Source organism: Nothobranchius furzeri, chromosome 12 (genome assembly GCF_043380555.1).
Source record: "Nothobranchius furzeri strain GRZ-AD chromosome 12, NfurGRZ-RIMD1, whole genome shotgun sequence".
Classification (NCBI taxonomy): Eukaryota; Metazoa; Chordata; class Actinopteri; order Cyprinodontiformes; family Nothobranchiidae; genus Nothobranchius; species Nothobranchius furzeri.
In genome coordinates, this window is record NC_091752.1 from 17,660,756 (window position 1) to 17,678,706 (window position 17,951).

General features: G+C 44.1%; 1 protein-coding gene across 1 annotated transcript; it reads left to right on the forward strand.

The window, feature by feature from the left end:
- Positions 1-424: 424 nt before the first annotated feature.
- On the forward strand, positions 425-11,434 carry erlec1 (endoplasmic reticulum lectin 1). The gene is made up of 14 exons (XM_015944449.3): positions 425-705; positions 797-901; positions 1,080-1,160; positions 1,259-1,336; positions 1,414-1,477; positions 1,542-1,588; positions 1,678-1,901; positions 2,002-2,137; positions 2,212-2,373; positions 2,444-2,503; positions 8,331-8,455; positions 8,543-8,620; positions 8,694-8,769; positions 10,780-11,434. The coding sequence occupies exons 1-14, from the start codon at positions 580-582 to the stop codon at positions 10,849-10,851; spliced, it is 1,434 nt and encodes a 477-aa protein (XP_015799935.1). The 5' UTR covers positions 425-579; the 3' UTR covers positions 10,852-11,434.
- Positions 11,435-17,951: the final 6,517 nt, after the last annotated feature.

Consider the following 17,951-nt stretch of genomic DNA (forward strand, 5'->3'; position numbering starts at 1 on the left):
CTTCAGTAAGTCAAACCAACATATTTTGTGTTCAGAATGCATGCTGTCCACATGTAATAAATTATTTGTAAATTGTTGAAATTTACAAAAAATGTTTGTTGAAATTTGTTTCGCTCACACCTAAAGATGCTTGTAAAAATTGTTTTAAAAAATCATGGTTGACTATTTCTGATTCATGCATCAATGGGAACCTGAATAAACATTTCCTACGTTCTGTTTATGCAGCAAATGCAACACAAATAGTTCCTAAAAATCTTCACCAGCAGAAAAAAATACCTGTTATTACCCTTCGATGAAAACATCGCTTTGAATTCCAATATTTTAAAATATTTGTTATCACCACCAGATGGCGCTATTCCAATCACACGCTCAACCGGAACACGACGTGGCAAACAGACAGTTCACTTCCGGTTTTAGAGCTGTATTGATAACTGGCTCGCAGGCAGATTTGGCGTATACCAAACCTGACTTCCTCGGAGTTTTAATGTATCTTTTGAGTTACTTTTACAGCAGGTGTGAAGGGAAGAGGCTTATTTTACCGAGCAGAGGGGGGAGCGGGCGGCCGGACAGCTAGAGGTGATGGCTCGCCTGCTCTTGGTGTTCCTCGTCGGGCTGCTGGAGGTCTCCGCCAACCGAGGGGGCTACCCTTACTTCACCGACGAGATTCCGTTTAAAATCACCTGGCCTGGCGCGGAGTTCACGCTGGTATTCCTCCCGCTTCAGTAACATTGTGTTTTATAGCTCCTGTAACCGTGCGACAAGCCTAGCCCGTTAAACGGTTGTCTCTGCTTTCCAGCCAACGTCAGGCGCGCTTTACAGCGAAGATGACTTCGTGATTATGACAACAACAGAAAAAGAGAAGTACAAATGTCTGCTGCCTTCTCTGACATCTGGAGACGAGGTGGGTGTCTCATTAATAGTACATTCAGACGGGTTTTCAGTATTAAAACAAACTTAGAGGAAGGTCAGAACAATCTGATCCAAAAGATCATCACTCCCTGATCACATTAGTGTTGCTACTGTATTTCCTGCAGTACTGACTCTTCCTGTGTTTGCTGGATGCTTTTGTGATGTGCTAGGATGATGATAAAGGCTACACAGGTCCCAGTCCAGGTGAACTGCTAGATCCGCTGTTCAAACGGAGCAGCTGCTCCTACAGGGTGAGGCCTGAAACCGAAATTCACGCAACGTTAACGAACCACGAGCCTAATTAAACCTGTTTTTTCGTTTTGTTTTTTTGCATAAATAACTCTTGCAGATCGAGTCATACTGGACATATGAAGTGTGCCACGGGAAGCATATAAGACAGTATCACGAAGAGAAGGAGACCGGTCAGGTGAGTGGGCTGGGCGATTCCAAGTCCAGATGCGCAGACTTGAGTGTGAGCTGAAGGTAATCGAGTGTTTCTTACAGAGGATTAGTGTTCAGGAGTATTTTCTGGGTAATAAGGCACAAAGGAGCCAGTCAGCAGATAAGGGTGAGTTTCTTTTTCATTTCATCATATAACAGTGTGCTTTTAAAGCAGAATTGTTGTTTTCCAGATGAAAGTGAAGAGAGAGAAAATGCTAAAGCTGCACCGCATTCAGAAGTAAGAACATTTTAGTAAGTGACTGAAATGTGGCAGACTGGCTTAAAGTTTTTACAAATGTGTCCTTCCTTCTCCCACTGGGTGTGCAGGTGCCCACTAAAAACATTGAAGGCCAGCTGACACCTTACTACTCCATGGAGATGGGGAACGGGAGTCCGTGTGTGCTGAAACAGAACGAGCCGCGCTCCACGTCCGTGTTGTACGTGTGCCATCCCGACGCCAAGCACGAGATCCTGTCGGTGGCTGAGGTCACTACCTGTGAGTACGAGGTTGTGGTGTTGACTCCGCTGCTTTGTGCACACCCAAAGTACAGGTAAGCCCATCAAATGTAAAAATAAATAAAAACCTCACAGTGAAAGTCCATGGGTAGTCGCTAAATTGACACAGCTGCTTCCTCATCCATGTTTCTGCAGGTTTAAGACCTCACCAGTGAATGCCATCTTCTGCCAGGCTCTGGAGGGCTCTCCTCTCAAGCCTCAACAGCTCATCAAGTTGGACAAGGAGCAAGAGGAGAAGCTCAAACCGCCTTTCAGCACCGACTACAGAGAGGTGAGACCTTCACACAAGGAGGAAACGTTGCCACTGTCATCTCAAACTAATGCATCCCTCATATCACCCTCCAGGAGGACACGTCTCCAGTCAGGGAAGAAGCCTTCTCCTCCACTCAAAGACCCATGACCGTGGGAGGGCTAACTCAGGTCACCGTCGGCACCGCACACATCTCTCGTCTGACAGATAACCAGCTGATCAAGGAGTTCCTAAGTGGTTCATACTGTCTGCATGGGGTGAGGGAGGCTTGTTGGTCTTGCTGAAACTACTTTGAGATGTTTGTTGACCCCAACGTTTATGTTTCAGGGAGTGGGCTGGTGGAAGTACGAATTCTGTTACGGAAAACATGTCCATCAGTACCACGAGGTGAGAATTCTAGCTCGGTACATTGAATCCTAAACGTGTGGACGCAAGAGATTAAATTTTCTAAATCCGGAAATATGCTCCAATCTAATCACGTTATTTTCAAGGGATCCGGAATCGGGTGGAAAAGGTCGGCGATAACCTTACGAAACAACGAACACAACCTCCGTTGTTTGGTTCTTTTGTAAACACAGAATATTGATTTGTTTTTGCCCTTTTTAGCTGACAAATCTTGGCCAACACTGTAGTCGTCCTCAGAGCACCGCCGATGTTGGTGGCGTCACTTCCTCCTCTGTTTATCTGCAGAAATCTAGAGTTTTTATTCTCAGAGGGCGCCATCAGAGGTGGAACTATATGTTGCCCTTCACTGTCCACGCACTCCTTGGTTAAAGTCATCGATTGCATTTTTTAACGGGGCGGGTTTGGGAACGAGCCCCCGCACCGTCAGAGTAAACATCACAGCTTTAAAGCTAATCTTCACCCGTGTGTGTCACACGTCATGTGATCAGGAAGCAGAACATCCATGAATTAGGAGATTGTTTTGGGACGCTGTTGTGAAAAAAGCAAGACGCTAACCGGAAAAGCTTCTGTTGCTCACATTTCGACAGATTGTGAAAGAACGAAAAAAGTACAAACGCGTAGATTCTGTGAGAAGTGAGTTTACTCTTCTTTTTTTTTTTTTTTTTTTTTTTGGTAGTTTTGGTGTTTACACGATCATATCATGATCAATGTTCTGTGACTCTTAAAAAAACAGTAGAAACACTCAAACACTGGCAGTCAGGGGCTTTCTGATCAGGAAACGGCTGGCTTTAATAACTCTCCGAGTTCACTGCAGAAACTTGGATGAAAACACAGAACTGAACGACACTGAAAAATACATTTAAAAAAAAAAGAAGTTGCCAGCGGGTCACAGCTGTATATTTATCACACTGGATGACTGTCTAGTTGCAAACATCAGGTTTTGCCGTCTCCCGGAGCCGCGGTATGAGCTGCTTTGTCGTCACAGCGCAGCTCTACAGGTGTTGCACAGGAAGGAAAGAGCAAGCCGTCACGGGAACGCGCATCCCTCGATACAGCCGCATGCCGTTTTAAACTATTTGAAAAATGAGCAATGAGGCTACTTAAAGGGATATTAAGCAGTTTTGCTTGCTTTTAGCACCTCCTAGTGTTAGAAGCAAAACCAAAACCTATCTCCTTGCTGTGCGTTGGTCTTTTTAACACCTTAATCTAACAGCTGACGTGTCTAGAGGAGTGATTCATCACTAAATTAAACAAACCAGCTGTGTTTATGATCTAAAGCAGTGTGGCCCCCAAACCCCGCGCGCACCCCCCACCCCCCGACGGCCGACCGGGAGGTTTAGGATAGAGCTGAGGAAAATAATCAAATAATCAATGCATGAGATGTGGGCATAAACGGTTTTGCATCATCGAAGAGTACCATAATCAATTATAGTGGAATGTAGTTGTGTTATTTTAACGGCGGCACCAGCGCAGCATCCACATCTGTCAGAGTGGTGTTCTCCACATTTGCCGGGTAGGAAACTTTTCGTAATTATTTCTCCTGGAAGCGCTCAGTCAGACCGAGTGCTGTGATGTCGGGAGATCCGGTCTTGGGGAGGGAGCGGGGTGAGTGACGGCGGCTGCAGCGTAATCATCTGTCTCTTTTGTTTAGGGACACGGAGAAGTTAAAAGGAGAGAGAAATAGAAGATAGAAGTTCTTGTTCCACTTTATTCTTTTGTTTCATGATGATAAACTGATGTTAAAGTCAGCTTAAAGAGAAACTGGGAGGAAACTTTGGTTCATCTTAAGTTACAGGAGATCTTGTCTCCTATCTGCTCCTCCAGAGACAGCATGGACATGAGGGTTACTTGGTGAGGGTCACACAGGACAGGTTAGTGCAGTCACACAGCCGAGCTGGAGGGGGACAGGTGTTGTCCTTCTACACCCCTGCTTAGTAATCAAATCAACTTTATTTATAGAGCGCTTTCACGTGGCCAAAATGGACAAACAAAGCGCTGTACACCAATAAAAAGCACCACAATAGGACAGAGATATGACTATTAAAATACAATAAGAAATCCATTAAAAATACAATAATAAATCTTTTTATAATACAATAAAAAATCCATTTAAAATACAATACGAAAACCTGAGTGCAAGTTCACAGTCCAATATCCGGCCTACTTCCCCCAACTTCAAAGTCCAAACGCCAGCGAGAACAGATGTGTCTTAAGTCTTCCTTTAAAGGTTTCTAATGACTTGGCCTGTTTTACATCGGCTGGCAGCTCATTCCAGAGACTTGGTCCAAGTACTGAAAAAGCTCGACTACCACGAGACTTCAGGCTGTACCTGGGCACAGTTAGTAATCTCTGGTCAGCTGACCTAAGGGAACGCACCGGGACATGTTGGTGGATGATTTCAGAAAGATATTTAGGAGCCCGTGAGTTTAACGCCTTAAACACAAACCGGATGACCTTAAACCTGATGCGATAAGAAACAGGGAGCCAATGCAAGGCACGTAGGACTGGTGTAATATGTTCACAATGTAGTAATTAGTAGACTTAAAGAAGTATTTTTAAGCCAGTATAAAAATGACTGAAACACAAATTTACATAATTGGCATTATTGACCAATATCTTTGATTTAATTTATTTGTTAAGAACATCAAGATGCATTACAGTGAACATTATAATAAAGTAAAATTTTCTAGTGCAGAGAGGAGACGACCCATAGAAGCACTGATTTGATCTCATTTCAGAGAAAAATAGAACAGGTCAGATGCACCTAATAAATAAAATTACTAACAAACTCAGGAATCTGTTTCTTTGCTTCATTGTTTTGGTGCTGAGAATATCACTAATGCGGATCAAAGGAGATACACAGATTATTGCTCCTCTTATTTATTATTTGGAAATGAGTGTGTGTGGTTTACATCAGTATATTACCGTAAATCCGCTAATACAGGCCGGTATTCAATTAAAGGCCGGGTCTCCAATTTTGGTCGGAGTCGGCGGAGGTGAATAATGGCCGGTCTCTTATTGTGGCCGGGTGGAATGTGGTAACAAGCAAGTACGGGGGGCGGTTGTGTCATCGTCTCACGTTTGATTTGACAGTGACAGACCGTGAGGGTAACTTTAACCATGCGGAGACGAAGAGGAGGCGAAAATTTGATATCAAGTTCAGAGAGAACGTGCGCTGCAGAACACTGGGGAGCAATAGGGGTTGTATGAACTAGTCGACTTCACTATAGTGACTTTTTATGCCTGTCGTCGACTAGTCGCTGTCACTTGATAATGACCGGCAAGATGCAGCCCTCGGAAAAGACAGCAGCCTGCTGTCAGCAGGTGACAAGCTCCTGCGCTCGGGGGGGCAACGCGCTGTGCCAGAGCGTCGGTACTGACACGCGATCGTTCATGTCGGTTCATTTCCTTTAATGTTTTCTGTCTTTTATTTGCGCCTGATGTGTTTCGCTGCTGTGGAGCGGGGCGCTTCACCTTGTCCTCCAGTGATGCACCGATCACTGATGCGCCCGCCAAGCAGGGAGCACTCCGCTGTTTTTGCGGTCGGTAATCTGCCTCCTGAGCACGGCCACAGTAACAATCAGGTGTTGCCAAATTATTTAACACGCGATCGTTCATGTCGGTTCATTTCCTTTGATGTTTTCTGTCTTTTATTTGCGCCTGATGCGTTTTGCTGTGGAGCGGGGCGCATCAACTTGTCATCCGGTGACGCACCGATCACTGATGCGGCCGCCAAGCAGCGAGCACTCCGCTGTTTTTGCGGTCGGTAGATCTTTTAGAACTGCAGTTCAAAGGTAACTCATAAGGTGAATATATATGAACCCAGGTAGCAGTTTTTCTTTAGGATTGAGAGGAGATGCAGGAAGATAATAAACAGACAGGACAGAAAAATAGTCAAATAAAAACAAGTTAGTTTTTGTACCTGGTGGTTGCAACAAACAGACACCACTGAAGGTAATCAGAAGTGAGGAACAGAAAATGAAATAATTATTTTAATGTTTAGAGCAGCAGGAACTCTGAGAGGCTGCAGGTGCATCAGTGAGTTTGCAGCCGCTGCGCTGGGGGAGGGGGGAGATGGCTGAAGCAGAAACTACCGTTGTTAAAAGAAATGTGTTTAACTTTGAAAATGTGGGCGCAATTTTAATTGTCAAAAACTCCAGCGAACCATTAGTTCATTTTGCTCAAATAGAAATAGAGGCCTGCCTCTAATACTGGCCCTCCTTCCAATAAAGGCCTGGAGCTTGGTGAGCTTGAGTCAAATACAGGCCCGGGCCTGTATTAGAGGATTTACAGTATTTTAAATCTGAAAGTGATATGGATTGATCAGAAGTTGCTATGTGTATTGTTTATTTGAAAACTACAGAGCAGCTTCAGAACTGAGATTAAATATTTTTGATCACAATAGTAAAGAAACTATTACAGAACAAGTTTTTCAGTAAAATCAGAATGTTAATATTTAAGTGCATGAATTAATACATCTGAACTCATGCAGTAGGAACTAGGAAACATGAAATACTAGAACCATTTTATTTTAATTTGATTAAACTGATTTTTTTCCTAACGTTGTTGGAATTTTTCCGACACACAGTTAAACAAAACAATGTTGATTGAGGTGTGTGTGTGTGGGTGGGTGGAAGTGAGAGAGAGTTAAAATAATAATAAAAAAAAATACCCGACCAGAGCACAGGCAGTGACCGATGCATGCACGAGCCGCTTTCAGCTCTGTCTTGTCAAATGCACCACGTACTTTACGAAAAAAGTAATTTTAAATATTCAATCCAAAAAGAGGCGAGCTGAAGAAAACCTAGGGAGTACCGAAGAAACATGAGCAACAGTGAAGAGAGATCCGTTACTGTTGTTGTGTGTGTGTGTGTGTGTGTGTGGGGGGGGGGGGGGGGGGGGCGGAATGACTGAGCTCCCGGCTGCAATTTTGTGTGTAGGGAGGGGCGGGCGCTCTATTTGACTGGCCAATCACAGAGCGTGAAGACAGTCAGTTACCCAATGAGGATTTTCCTTCAGCACGATTACAGATATTTACGAGTTTTACTCGTATTCGTCAAAAATTCTTTATCTGTACCAGATACTCGTCTGAAATGAGTATCCGGCTCATCCCTAGCTGTAACCACCCTGCCCTGCCTCTTCCTCCTTGCTGCCTGCCGGCTGTGATCACAAGCAACAATAGAGTACTTCCTGCTGCTTCTTCGGGAAATGGCGCAAAAAAAAATCAATAAAACTTGGGATCTTGTAAGCGCGGCGCTGGGATTTCAGCCGCGGCGGCTACGCCTCTGTAAGGGAAACCCTGTATATAGTTTATCAGAAAAAAGAGTTGATTTGGGGGTGACTTGCTCTTTAATGAAAACCTGGATGTGTTCTTTTTTCTGCTTATTTTAGAGCATTGCTGAAGAATCAGATCAGGACTCTGTATCGGCTGATGCTCAAAATCAAATGACTCACGCTAGTCCCAGCACACAGTAGTTTGTGTTGCCGGCGTCTGCTGTAGTGTCTTTGGGCAAGACACTTAACCTTGCCTGCTGGTGCTCGGCAGCCTCGCTTCTGTCAGTGCGCCCCAGGGCAGCTGTGGCTACATCGTAGCTCATCACCACCAGGGTGTGAATGTGTGTGTGAATGGATGAACGATACGCTGTAGTGTAAAGCGCTTTGGAGTCCTGACTCTAAAAGGCGCTATACAAGTTCAGGTCATTTATCATTTAGTTTGAAAGTGGCACAAATGTTGACTTAATTCTTTGTTTTTTGACAGATTTTTTGCGTTAGACCGCTTTGTGGTTTAAAATTCACATCTGCGTTTCAGGACAAAGAGCATGGAAAGAACACTGTGGTGGTTGGCAACTGGAATGCTGAGGAGCACGTTGACTGGGCCAAGAAGAACGTCGTCCGCTCTTTTCAGCTCAAAGAGGACGGGGTGCAGAAAGTCAAGTAGGCCAATCAGATTGCCTAGGATGTGACCTGGATGGAAACAAAGTTGGATTTGTTGTCAGAAGTTCACCTTTTGCTCCGTTATAGGTGGGTTTCTCACTTTTACGGCCACGGGGATGTGTGTGATCTGACAGGGAAACCAAGACAGGTCATCGTCAAGCTCAAGTGAGTGAACCAGGGAAACGAGTCATCTTTGGGTTTTCTTTTAGTCTGACTCTTGATTTCTCCTCTCTGTCAGGTGTAAGGAGTCCGAGTCTCCACATGCTGTCACGGTCTACATGCTGGAGCCTCAGACTTGTCAGTACATCCTCGGGGTGAGTTTACTGAGCCCCTTACTCAAAAGAAGGTCATGCTAAGAAGCAATCAGAGGTCTTAGTGGTGTCACTACCCCGGTGATGTCACGTGTTTTGTCTCCTGGCTCGTTAGGGCTGTTGAATTATCCTTAATTTCTGGGTTTAGTGGAAAGAGATGTGCTTTATTACAGAGTTCCCAAATGGAGTAAGTGATGGCTGAATGAAGAGTTTATATAAACCTCTGAATCACTGTAAAACGGCTCTCTCTCCATCCGTCTTCTTCCACTTATCCGGGGTCAGGTTGTGGGGGCAGTAGCCTAAGCAGAGGTCCAGACTTCCCTCTCTCCATCTGCTTGGGCCAGCTCATCTGGGGGAATCACAAGGCGTTCCCTGGCCAGACGAGAGACATAGTCCCTCCTGCCTGAGCCACCTCAACTGGCTCCTCTCGATGTGGAGAAGCAGCGGGTCTACTCCGAGCCCTTCCCGGATGACCGAGCTTCTCACCCTATCTCCAAGGAAGAGCCCAGACACCCTGCGGAGAAAACTCATTTCGGCCGCTTGTATCCACGATCTCGTTATGTCAGTCACCGCCCAAAGCTCATGACCATAGGTGAGGATAGGAACGTAGATCTACCGGTACCTGACTCAGCTCTGTCTTCATGACCGATCGGTACAACGCTGGCATCACTGCAGACACAGCACTAATCCGCCTGTCCATCTCTCAATCCATCTTCCCCTCACTCATGAACAAGACCCCAAGATACTTAAACTCCTCCACTTTGGGCAGGACCTCCTCCCTGACCCGGAGAAGGCATTCTACCTTTTTTCCACTCAAGAGTGTACAAAATTATCAAAAGCTCCTCTGTGCTGGTTCAGCGATGGGACAATAGCACAGATCTATGTCCTCCGACTGACCCGAGCTGATTTGTGTCTGCTGCAGCAAGGGAGGAGGGCAGGGCCACTTTCTGGCATGCCTCTGACCAAGATGTTGAAGTGAGTGGAGCTGGAGAAAGAGCTGTCTGTGGTGCTGAAGGTGGAGTAGTGCCGATCTCCAGCTCACTCCTGGTTCAGACAGATGGCAGCTGTAATGGTCTCAGATTTAGAGGAGCTGATTCTCATCCCAGCTGCTTCACACTCGGCTGCCAACCGCTCCAGCGAAAGCTGGAGATCACGGTCTGACACCAACAGGACCTCGTCTGCAAAGAGCAAAGACCTGATCCTTAAGCCACCAAAACGGATCTCCTCAGCTTCACCTGGAAATCCTGTAAGGAGACGATGAGTTCTGATTCTTTTAAGAACATAATTGTTTTTATTTCATGACCTTATGAACTCTCCAGTGGAAAAAGTATTGGACTCTTGATCAAGAATGCTAAATGTTGGAAATCTGCAGAAACATGAGAATCATGAAGCCATTCCACGTAATTGGGCTACGGCCATGAGGATCCCACAGAGACCTCATCTCGTTAGATTTCACACCTTTTCCATAATAAGAGGGAAAATCTGATTCTCCTATGGAAATTTTCATGAACACAGCTGCCGCTCAATGGACATTTTCTGACTGTTTTTGGTGAACTTGAGGGGTAAAATCCCAGTAAAATGTTCTCATCTGAAGTGAATTAAAGCTCCTTTCTTCTCCGGGTATGAAACTGGGCAGGTTGTCTTCACGTCTAGATGAATAATATTTATGTTGATAAAAACTTGAACAGGTGTGCCAATAGGTGTGTAGGAGGTGGAACAGTGTTCTAAATTTGTAGTTTGATATAAAATAAACTACAGTATGTTTGATATGAATCCATCTTTTTACAGTTTACTGTATCTTGTATGTGATTTCCTATTTTAGATAACTGTACATTAAATCCAGTTATGGACACATAGATGGAATTTTACTTTGACAAAACTAAATTTGCTGAAAGACCCAACTCGTTGCATTTTACTTAGTCTTATATAAGTATACCACACAAAGGAGTAAAACAAAGAAAGCCTGTTTTAATTCCAGATGTTCGTGTGTCTGACATGTTTTGGGTTTTTTAGGTCGAGTCTCCGGTCATTTGCAGAATTCTGGACACCGCTGATGAACACGGACTTCTGTCGATCTCCAGTTAGATCCTGTAACAGGGGAAGTGTGTGAAGGAGAAAGAGGACACAGTAAATGGAAGAGTCACCTATAAAGCTGTGCTGAAAAGGTGAAACCAGATTGTACGGCTGGACTGTAGCTGAGGCGCAAACCCGGGACAAGTCGCACCTCACCCGGCTGGACAGTGAGGTCACTGCCTGAACTCCATGTCAGTGCTTCGGTTTGTGTTGATAAACTGCAAGGACTGATGGATCAGGGGATTTGGTAATCATCAGGGGAATCAGCTTTGTTTATGATTGTTTTATTGTGTGTGAGTGTGAGTGTGAGTGTGAGAGTGAGTGAGTGAGTGAGTGAGTGAGAGAGAGAGAGATGACAGAACTGTCACTGCTCCAAGAGGCAAAGAGAGTGTGTGCTGTGTCAGTTTGCAGGATGAGTGAGTGTAACTTATGCGCGAGAGGCTACTGAGGAAAAGATAATCTCAAAGATTTAACAGAGGTCTGCGGTTCATGTAGGAGGTTTTCTGTGGTTTTATGCACACTGGGAGCCTTATTGTTGTATGGCGAGGGAAGAAAAACAATGCATTTGTTACAAATAAAGTACATTTAAAATATGCCACCTGGTTTGTGACATTGCATTCCCACTTCTGAATAAAAAGGTGTGCTCAGGTGCAGGCACCAATGGGAATGTTATTGTGTATGTGGCCACTAGGGGGAGCTTTTGGTGTGACAGACAGCACATCATGAAAGCAGCAAAATACCGTTGTCTAAAATTGGACAGGGGGCTCTAAGAAGTTCTGAAACAGTTATTTAACATACAACAGCATGTGCTGGGATATAAGCAAACGTGTTAAAAGTGTGTGAAGTTCACAATCATAGGCACAGGCACAGATCCATTCATGTGCATACAGGTTTCTGACAGTTGTGTGTGGATTTGTGCAGGGTTTTAGTTGCCTGAACACCCAGCTGTCTGACTTAAATCTGTAGTTCAGATCTGTTGTGGGATTTTGTAGAAAGGTTACGAAATCTTACCTGCTGTAGCTTTCTGAAGAGCTGCAGTTTGAAGAAATTGTGCTGTAAAGGTTAAGGAAATAACGTTACTATAAACCAGGTGTGCCCAACCCTGGTCCTGGACAGCCCCTATCCATCATGAGTTGTTTCCCTGCTCCCAACACACCTGATTCAATGGCTTCATTACCTGCTTAGCAGGTCATCAAGCTCTGCAGAAGCCTGTTCATCACTACTAATTCAAATCAGGTTTGTTGAAGCAGGGTAACAACTAGCATGTTCAATCAGGCAACTATTTTGACAGTCTGGCAAGCCATTTTATGTAAATAAATACGACCCACAGACAGCTCAGTTGCAGGGCGAATCTATGGTTGTCTTTTAAACTACAATTGGACAGCGCTAGGACCAATCAGAGCAACAAACGTGATGTATTTGTAACGTGAGGAAATATGGGTTTTCTGTGCCAAAGGTTTCATTTGACTCGGCTGGGTTAAAGCTGGGTCGCGCAGAACTTTAACCCACTTTTGCCGACATGAAGTCTGCAAGAGTCTGCTGCAAACCATAACATTTGAACACCTGCAGTGCCAGAAGATGTTGTTCTCATGGATGTAGTCATAACATAAAGTCAAACTTCCTTTGTTTATTAATGCTAAATAATCATTTTACCATTTTACTCATTATAAATGTATTTTAATCAAATGAATTATTATTATGCTTTGGTTAATCATAATCACTATAATGAGGCAATGCTTAATTAAGTAATGTTTTGAGGATGTTTGGTAACGACCTTCACACACTCAAACACTCACACACACACACAAACTCACAGTAAACTCCAAAACACATTTGCTCTGACGCACATGTTTGCTTTGAGAAGAGAACTGGGTTTGGTAAGTCTCAGTTCATGATTCAGTTCGGTGTTTGACAACGAAAGAGGGAGGACTTGTGAACAACACCAACGGGGAACGGGGCTGCGGCTCCTTTCTCCCCCCTCACGCTGTTCCTGCCAAGCCAGACAGGATAGCTGAATTACAACCGCTAACGCAGACTCGTCCCGAGTCTTTTGATTTCTGAGTAATTTAAACTTAAGAAAGCGCATCTGCAAACGCTTCATCACCTCCCAACGCGGAGGTGGGAGCTAAGCCAACGAAGGTAGCAACCTAGCTACAACCGGAGTTAACTGTGCACAACATCAGAGCTTCTGAGTCAGAGATACGCCGGGCTGACCGCTGGGTAAAACCGGGTGGAACACAGAGGTCTCCGAGACCAGGTGTCGGAGACCTCCACAAGCCAGCAGCCGCACAGCACACAGAAGCCGCGATCAGACAGATGCGCCGAGCTGCTGGGAGAACCAGCCGTCAGCCCGCCGCAGCACACAGAAGCCGCGATCAGACAGCGATGCACCGAGCTGCTGGGAGAACCAGCCGTCAGCCCGCGCAGCTTACAGGAGCCGCGATCAGACAGAGATGGACCGGGCTACGGGGAGAAACAGCCGGCATTCCGGGTGGAAAACATCGGTCTCCCGAGAGCTCCACAAGCCGATAGTCGGAACCCAGCTCCACCAACATGTTATATTTCAACCCATTTTCTAAAGTGCAGCATTATGTTAAATGCACTGGGTTTTACCCTATTACATTTAAATTTCATGGTTAAACAGTACATGTTCAAATCTAAGCTCAGCTCGGCAGTGACCTAAAATACATAAATATAATTTTACTTAACAAAAAAATGAAGTGGAGACTCCTTGGACGCTCTATTAGTCCAAGGAGTCTTACCTCTCTGCCCGCAAAAAATATCCAAAAAAGAATACACAAACACAGAGACTCAAAATCCCGGAGCATTTTCCAAGCCAGACCGAGGCTCTACTGAGGCCTTTCCACGGAGCTAGCTCTGCGGTCACGTGTGTCGGATGCTCACAGAATTTGAGGCTTTTAATACACTTAAACCGAAGAGTGAGAAAAAAATTCACCCCCCTCAGAGTTGTCATGAGTGTAAACTAGATCATTTAAACAAAAAGTATGTTTTGGAACCAGGCTGTAAACATGTTTATTTCTGCTGTGAAATTGGTATTTTTAACATGGGAGTCAATGAGGATTTGTTCGCTTCTGACACCAGCCCCCAGCGGATGAGGGTGGAACAGCAATTTTTCTTACTTCCGGGTTTGACTCAATTTTAAAGCCGCATTGTGGGGGCTTGGTTGATCCCCTTACAGCCCCACTCTCAGCTCCACCTGCACAAGCTTATGGACCTGCTGTTCGACTCTGTGGTGGTGGATCTTCTCCCATATCAGGAGTACTCAGACGAAATTCCTGTTCCAAAACCTCTCTGTGCAGTTCCAAAGACCAGACAAACGGAATGCTGTGAGCAGGCACAGGTCCAGGTTTTAAAGTGCACGTAAGGTGAGCTACACAACAAGAAATTGTAATTATTAGTTAGTATTCTTCTCTGTGTGGTTTTTCCTTCTCTCCTCCTCAGCCAGGCTACACTCCTCTAATGTGGCTATAACAGAAGGTGCATCCTCACACCTGTAACCATCATCTCATCTGGCAGGAGAACAAAAACAGCTGGTGGCCAGTCACTCATCTGTATTTTGTTGTTTTTCAATAAAGAATGACAAATTATTTAAGTTTATGGTTTTTTTAGCCCACATATCTATCTGTAAAAAATATCTACAAAGCTAATATTTACATAACAAGTATGAATGGGTTTTGCAATACGGTGTCGGTTTTTAGTAAGATTTTTAAACCAAGTAAAGTTAGTAAAGAACACATTTCTATTGGCTGCTAAGAAACTGTTGGACTTAAAATGGGCCTATTGTAGAAACAACTTGGCATAAATGATTCTTCCTTCCTTTTTTGTCTTAACCAAAGAAATTCCAGTAATTGAGCAAAAACATTTATTTTTTTACATCACATTTTATAAAATAACAGGACACAAAGTGTCGGGACATTTAAAAAATACTTCAAATAATAAAAGGGGCCCAGAGAGCTGCAGAGTGAGTGGAACATTGGGTTGTGAAGGAAGAACAGTTCTCAACAGTGTGATATGAGGGTGTAGAAGGTGAAGCCGGTGCAGGTCCTCCATCATGTTCACCAGATTCACACTGCTGTGTCATTGCCGCCACAGTGGATGAGAAGGACATCAGGAGATGCTCTTCCATGCATGGAGTTGAAAAAGAAGGGGAGAATGTCTTTCCACCTAAGTCCGCCCCAACCGAACCTGGAGACACAGACGTCAGGGAGGCCAAGGTTGTCTGAGGGTCTCTGCAGCTCTCTGGGCACCCTGCCTCACTCAGCTGTGTCTCCAATGATCCAAATGTCTATGGAGAAAAAAATAGCAGGTTTGGCCTAGCTGTTTAAAGTACAAAACCATACATGAAGTGGTCAAGACAGGTACTTGGAACTTACACTTGCTGCGTTGTGTAGCTGATGTTGGAGACACAGGCTGCCATGGTGACCTTTTAACAGATCTCAGAAAAAAATGTAATAAAAGAATGAAACTTAAAAACTCCCAGACCTCATTTCATGATTGCTAATCAGCTATGGCTGATTTATTGTTTGGATCACAGTGAGTTACACTAATTCTAATATATTTTTATTTCTATTACACATACATACTTTTTAACTGTTATTTTCACATGACTGTTATCAGGCTGTCTTGTTCTGGTTCTCATGATAATAATTCTGTTTCTTCCAGTAAGTTATCTTGTGCTTACTTCATCTGTATAATGTCTCTTTACTTTTGGTGAATTGTACTGAGTCCAGAATAAAGGCTAGTTGGCTGTACAAGATACAAACAAGTATTACGTTTTGGAAATATATGAAATGTATTTAGCCTGCTAATTTATCTCAAATACTAATAATTACCGTATTTTCTGGACTATAAATCACACTTTTTTTCATAGTCTGGCCGGTCCTGCTACTCCGGATCGACTTAAATAACAAAATATGTAGGCTACACCGCGCTGCTGCGGGCCGACTCCGATCCAACAATGAGTTCCCCTGTCCCGCTAGGAGGGTTTCAAACACTGCCTTCCTCTGCTGGAGACTGTGGCGCGCTGCTGCGGCGCATTATTCGGTTAGTTACCGGTATTTGTCTTGTAATGTGAAACGCTTGGTCTCAGATTTTGTAAGAAAAATAATAAAATTTCCCCCCAAAATACGACTTATGTTTTTTTCTTCTTCCTTATACATTTGATGGCTGGTGCGACTTATAGTCCGGAAAATACGTTACGTTAAAAATAGTGAAAACTTGCTCAAATCAAAATATATTTTCATTACGGAAATAACTTATAAACTTACTGATTTAATATTTTTTATTCACAGAAAGGTACTTTTCATGAAAAGGCGCCGCAAACTTCCACCTGAACTCCATGCGGTCGATGGGTGTTCCACAGAGTTAGCTCCAGTTGTAGCTAGGTGGCTACATCCGTTAGCTTGGCTCCCACCTCCGCATTAGCTCTGGGTTAGCTTGTAGCTAATTCGCCCGGGTGTCATCAGTTGATCCCAGCCTTACACAGGGTTTCTGCAGGTTTAAGGAAGCCAAATTTAAGACTTTTTAAGACCTTTTTTAAGGCCGCTTTGACCAAATTTAAGCTATTTAAGCAGGGCAGCAGTAGCTCAACAGGTTCAGCGGGTTGTCCAGTAATCGGAAGGTTGCAGTTTCGATCCCGACTCCGGACAGAGAATTCTGCTGTTGTGTCCTTGGGCAAGACACTTAACCCACCTTGCTTGCTGGTGGTGGTCGGAGGGACCGATGGCGCCTGTATACGGCAGCCTCGCCTCTGTCAGTGCACCCCAGGGCAGCTGTGGCTACATCGTAGCTCATCACCATCAGTGTGTGAATGGATCAATGATACACTGTAGTGTAAAGCTCTCTGGAGTCCTTACTCTGACAGGCGCTATACAAGTGCGGGTCATTCATCGTTTTTAAAAATTAAATTTAAGCTATAATTTCCAGCTATTGCCTGGAACCGGTACTAACCACACCGCAATCGTGGGATTAGCCATCCAGTTACCATTAAACTTGCACTTCCCCATGGCGCAATCTCCCACTAGCTTAACCAGCTAACGTGCTCATCTAAAAATAGCCCCCTCTCACAACCAACTGAATGTGTACGGCTCCACTTACGCCAACATCGTACACAAAAAATGCTGAACACTAACTAGAAATTCACGAAAATTTTATAGAAATAAAAGAATCTTGTTTATTGGGTATTTGGTAATTTAAGACTTCTGGAAACTGTATTTAAGGATTATTTGTCATTTTTGAGGATTTTTAAGGCCTTAAATTTGGAAAAGCTAATTGAGGATTTTTAAGGCCTTAAATTTGGAAAAGCTAATTTAAGACTTTTTAAGGACCCGCAGATACCCTGCTTACACCCCCACCCTCAGCTCCTCCTCTCTTCCTTTTTTTGGAATTGTCTGGGCTAGACGGAACCTGTGACACGGTCAAAATGGCCGTGGTGGCCACCTCCCATTTTAGTACAAAAACTTGTTATTGGAGCCTATGGAAAGGAGATGTCCAGTATATTTATGTCGATGGTTACTCCCAACACTGGTTATTGCAAATGCCGTTCCTGAGCAATCAACATCATTGTTTTGCTCAGTCGCAGCTCTACAGTCATGGTAAAAAAAAAAAAAAACACAAAAGCTCTGCTGTAATGATGCTTAGCCCACCCAATGTCTACAAACAGAGCACTGTGACTGGGCCGGCCTAAATTTAGCTCAGCCAATGGGAGACCTGCGAAGGCTTTAACAGAGCGTGGCTAGACCCACCTGCAGAGGGAAATATTTTGCTGCTGCTATGGTTTGTCTATCTTTCTAGACTAGTTCTGACAATCTCCGTTTCTCTAAAACGAGGTTGATCAAAGATCTGTTAACAACATTTATCAATTGCTCTGAACATTTGCACAGAAGCCCCCTTCAAAAGTTCGGCACTATGACTTCAGGCCAGAAGTGAAATCAGCAGCTGAGGTGTGAGACTGCAGTGGAAAAAAAGATGTACAGATGTGATGACACATGCCTGCAAAATTTTATGGAAATTTCACAGAAAACATCGGAAGGAGCAAAAACAAACAAAAAAAATCTGTTTGAATAAGACATTTTCCTACCAACACTAGTTCC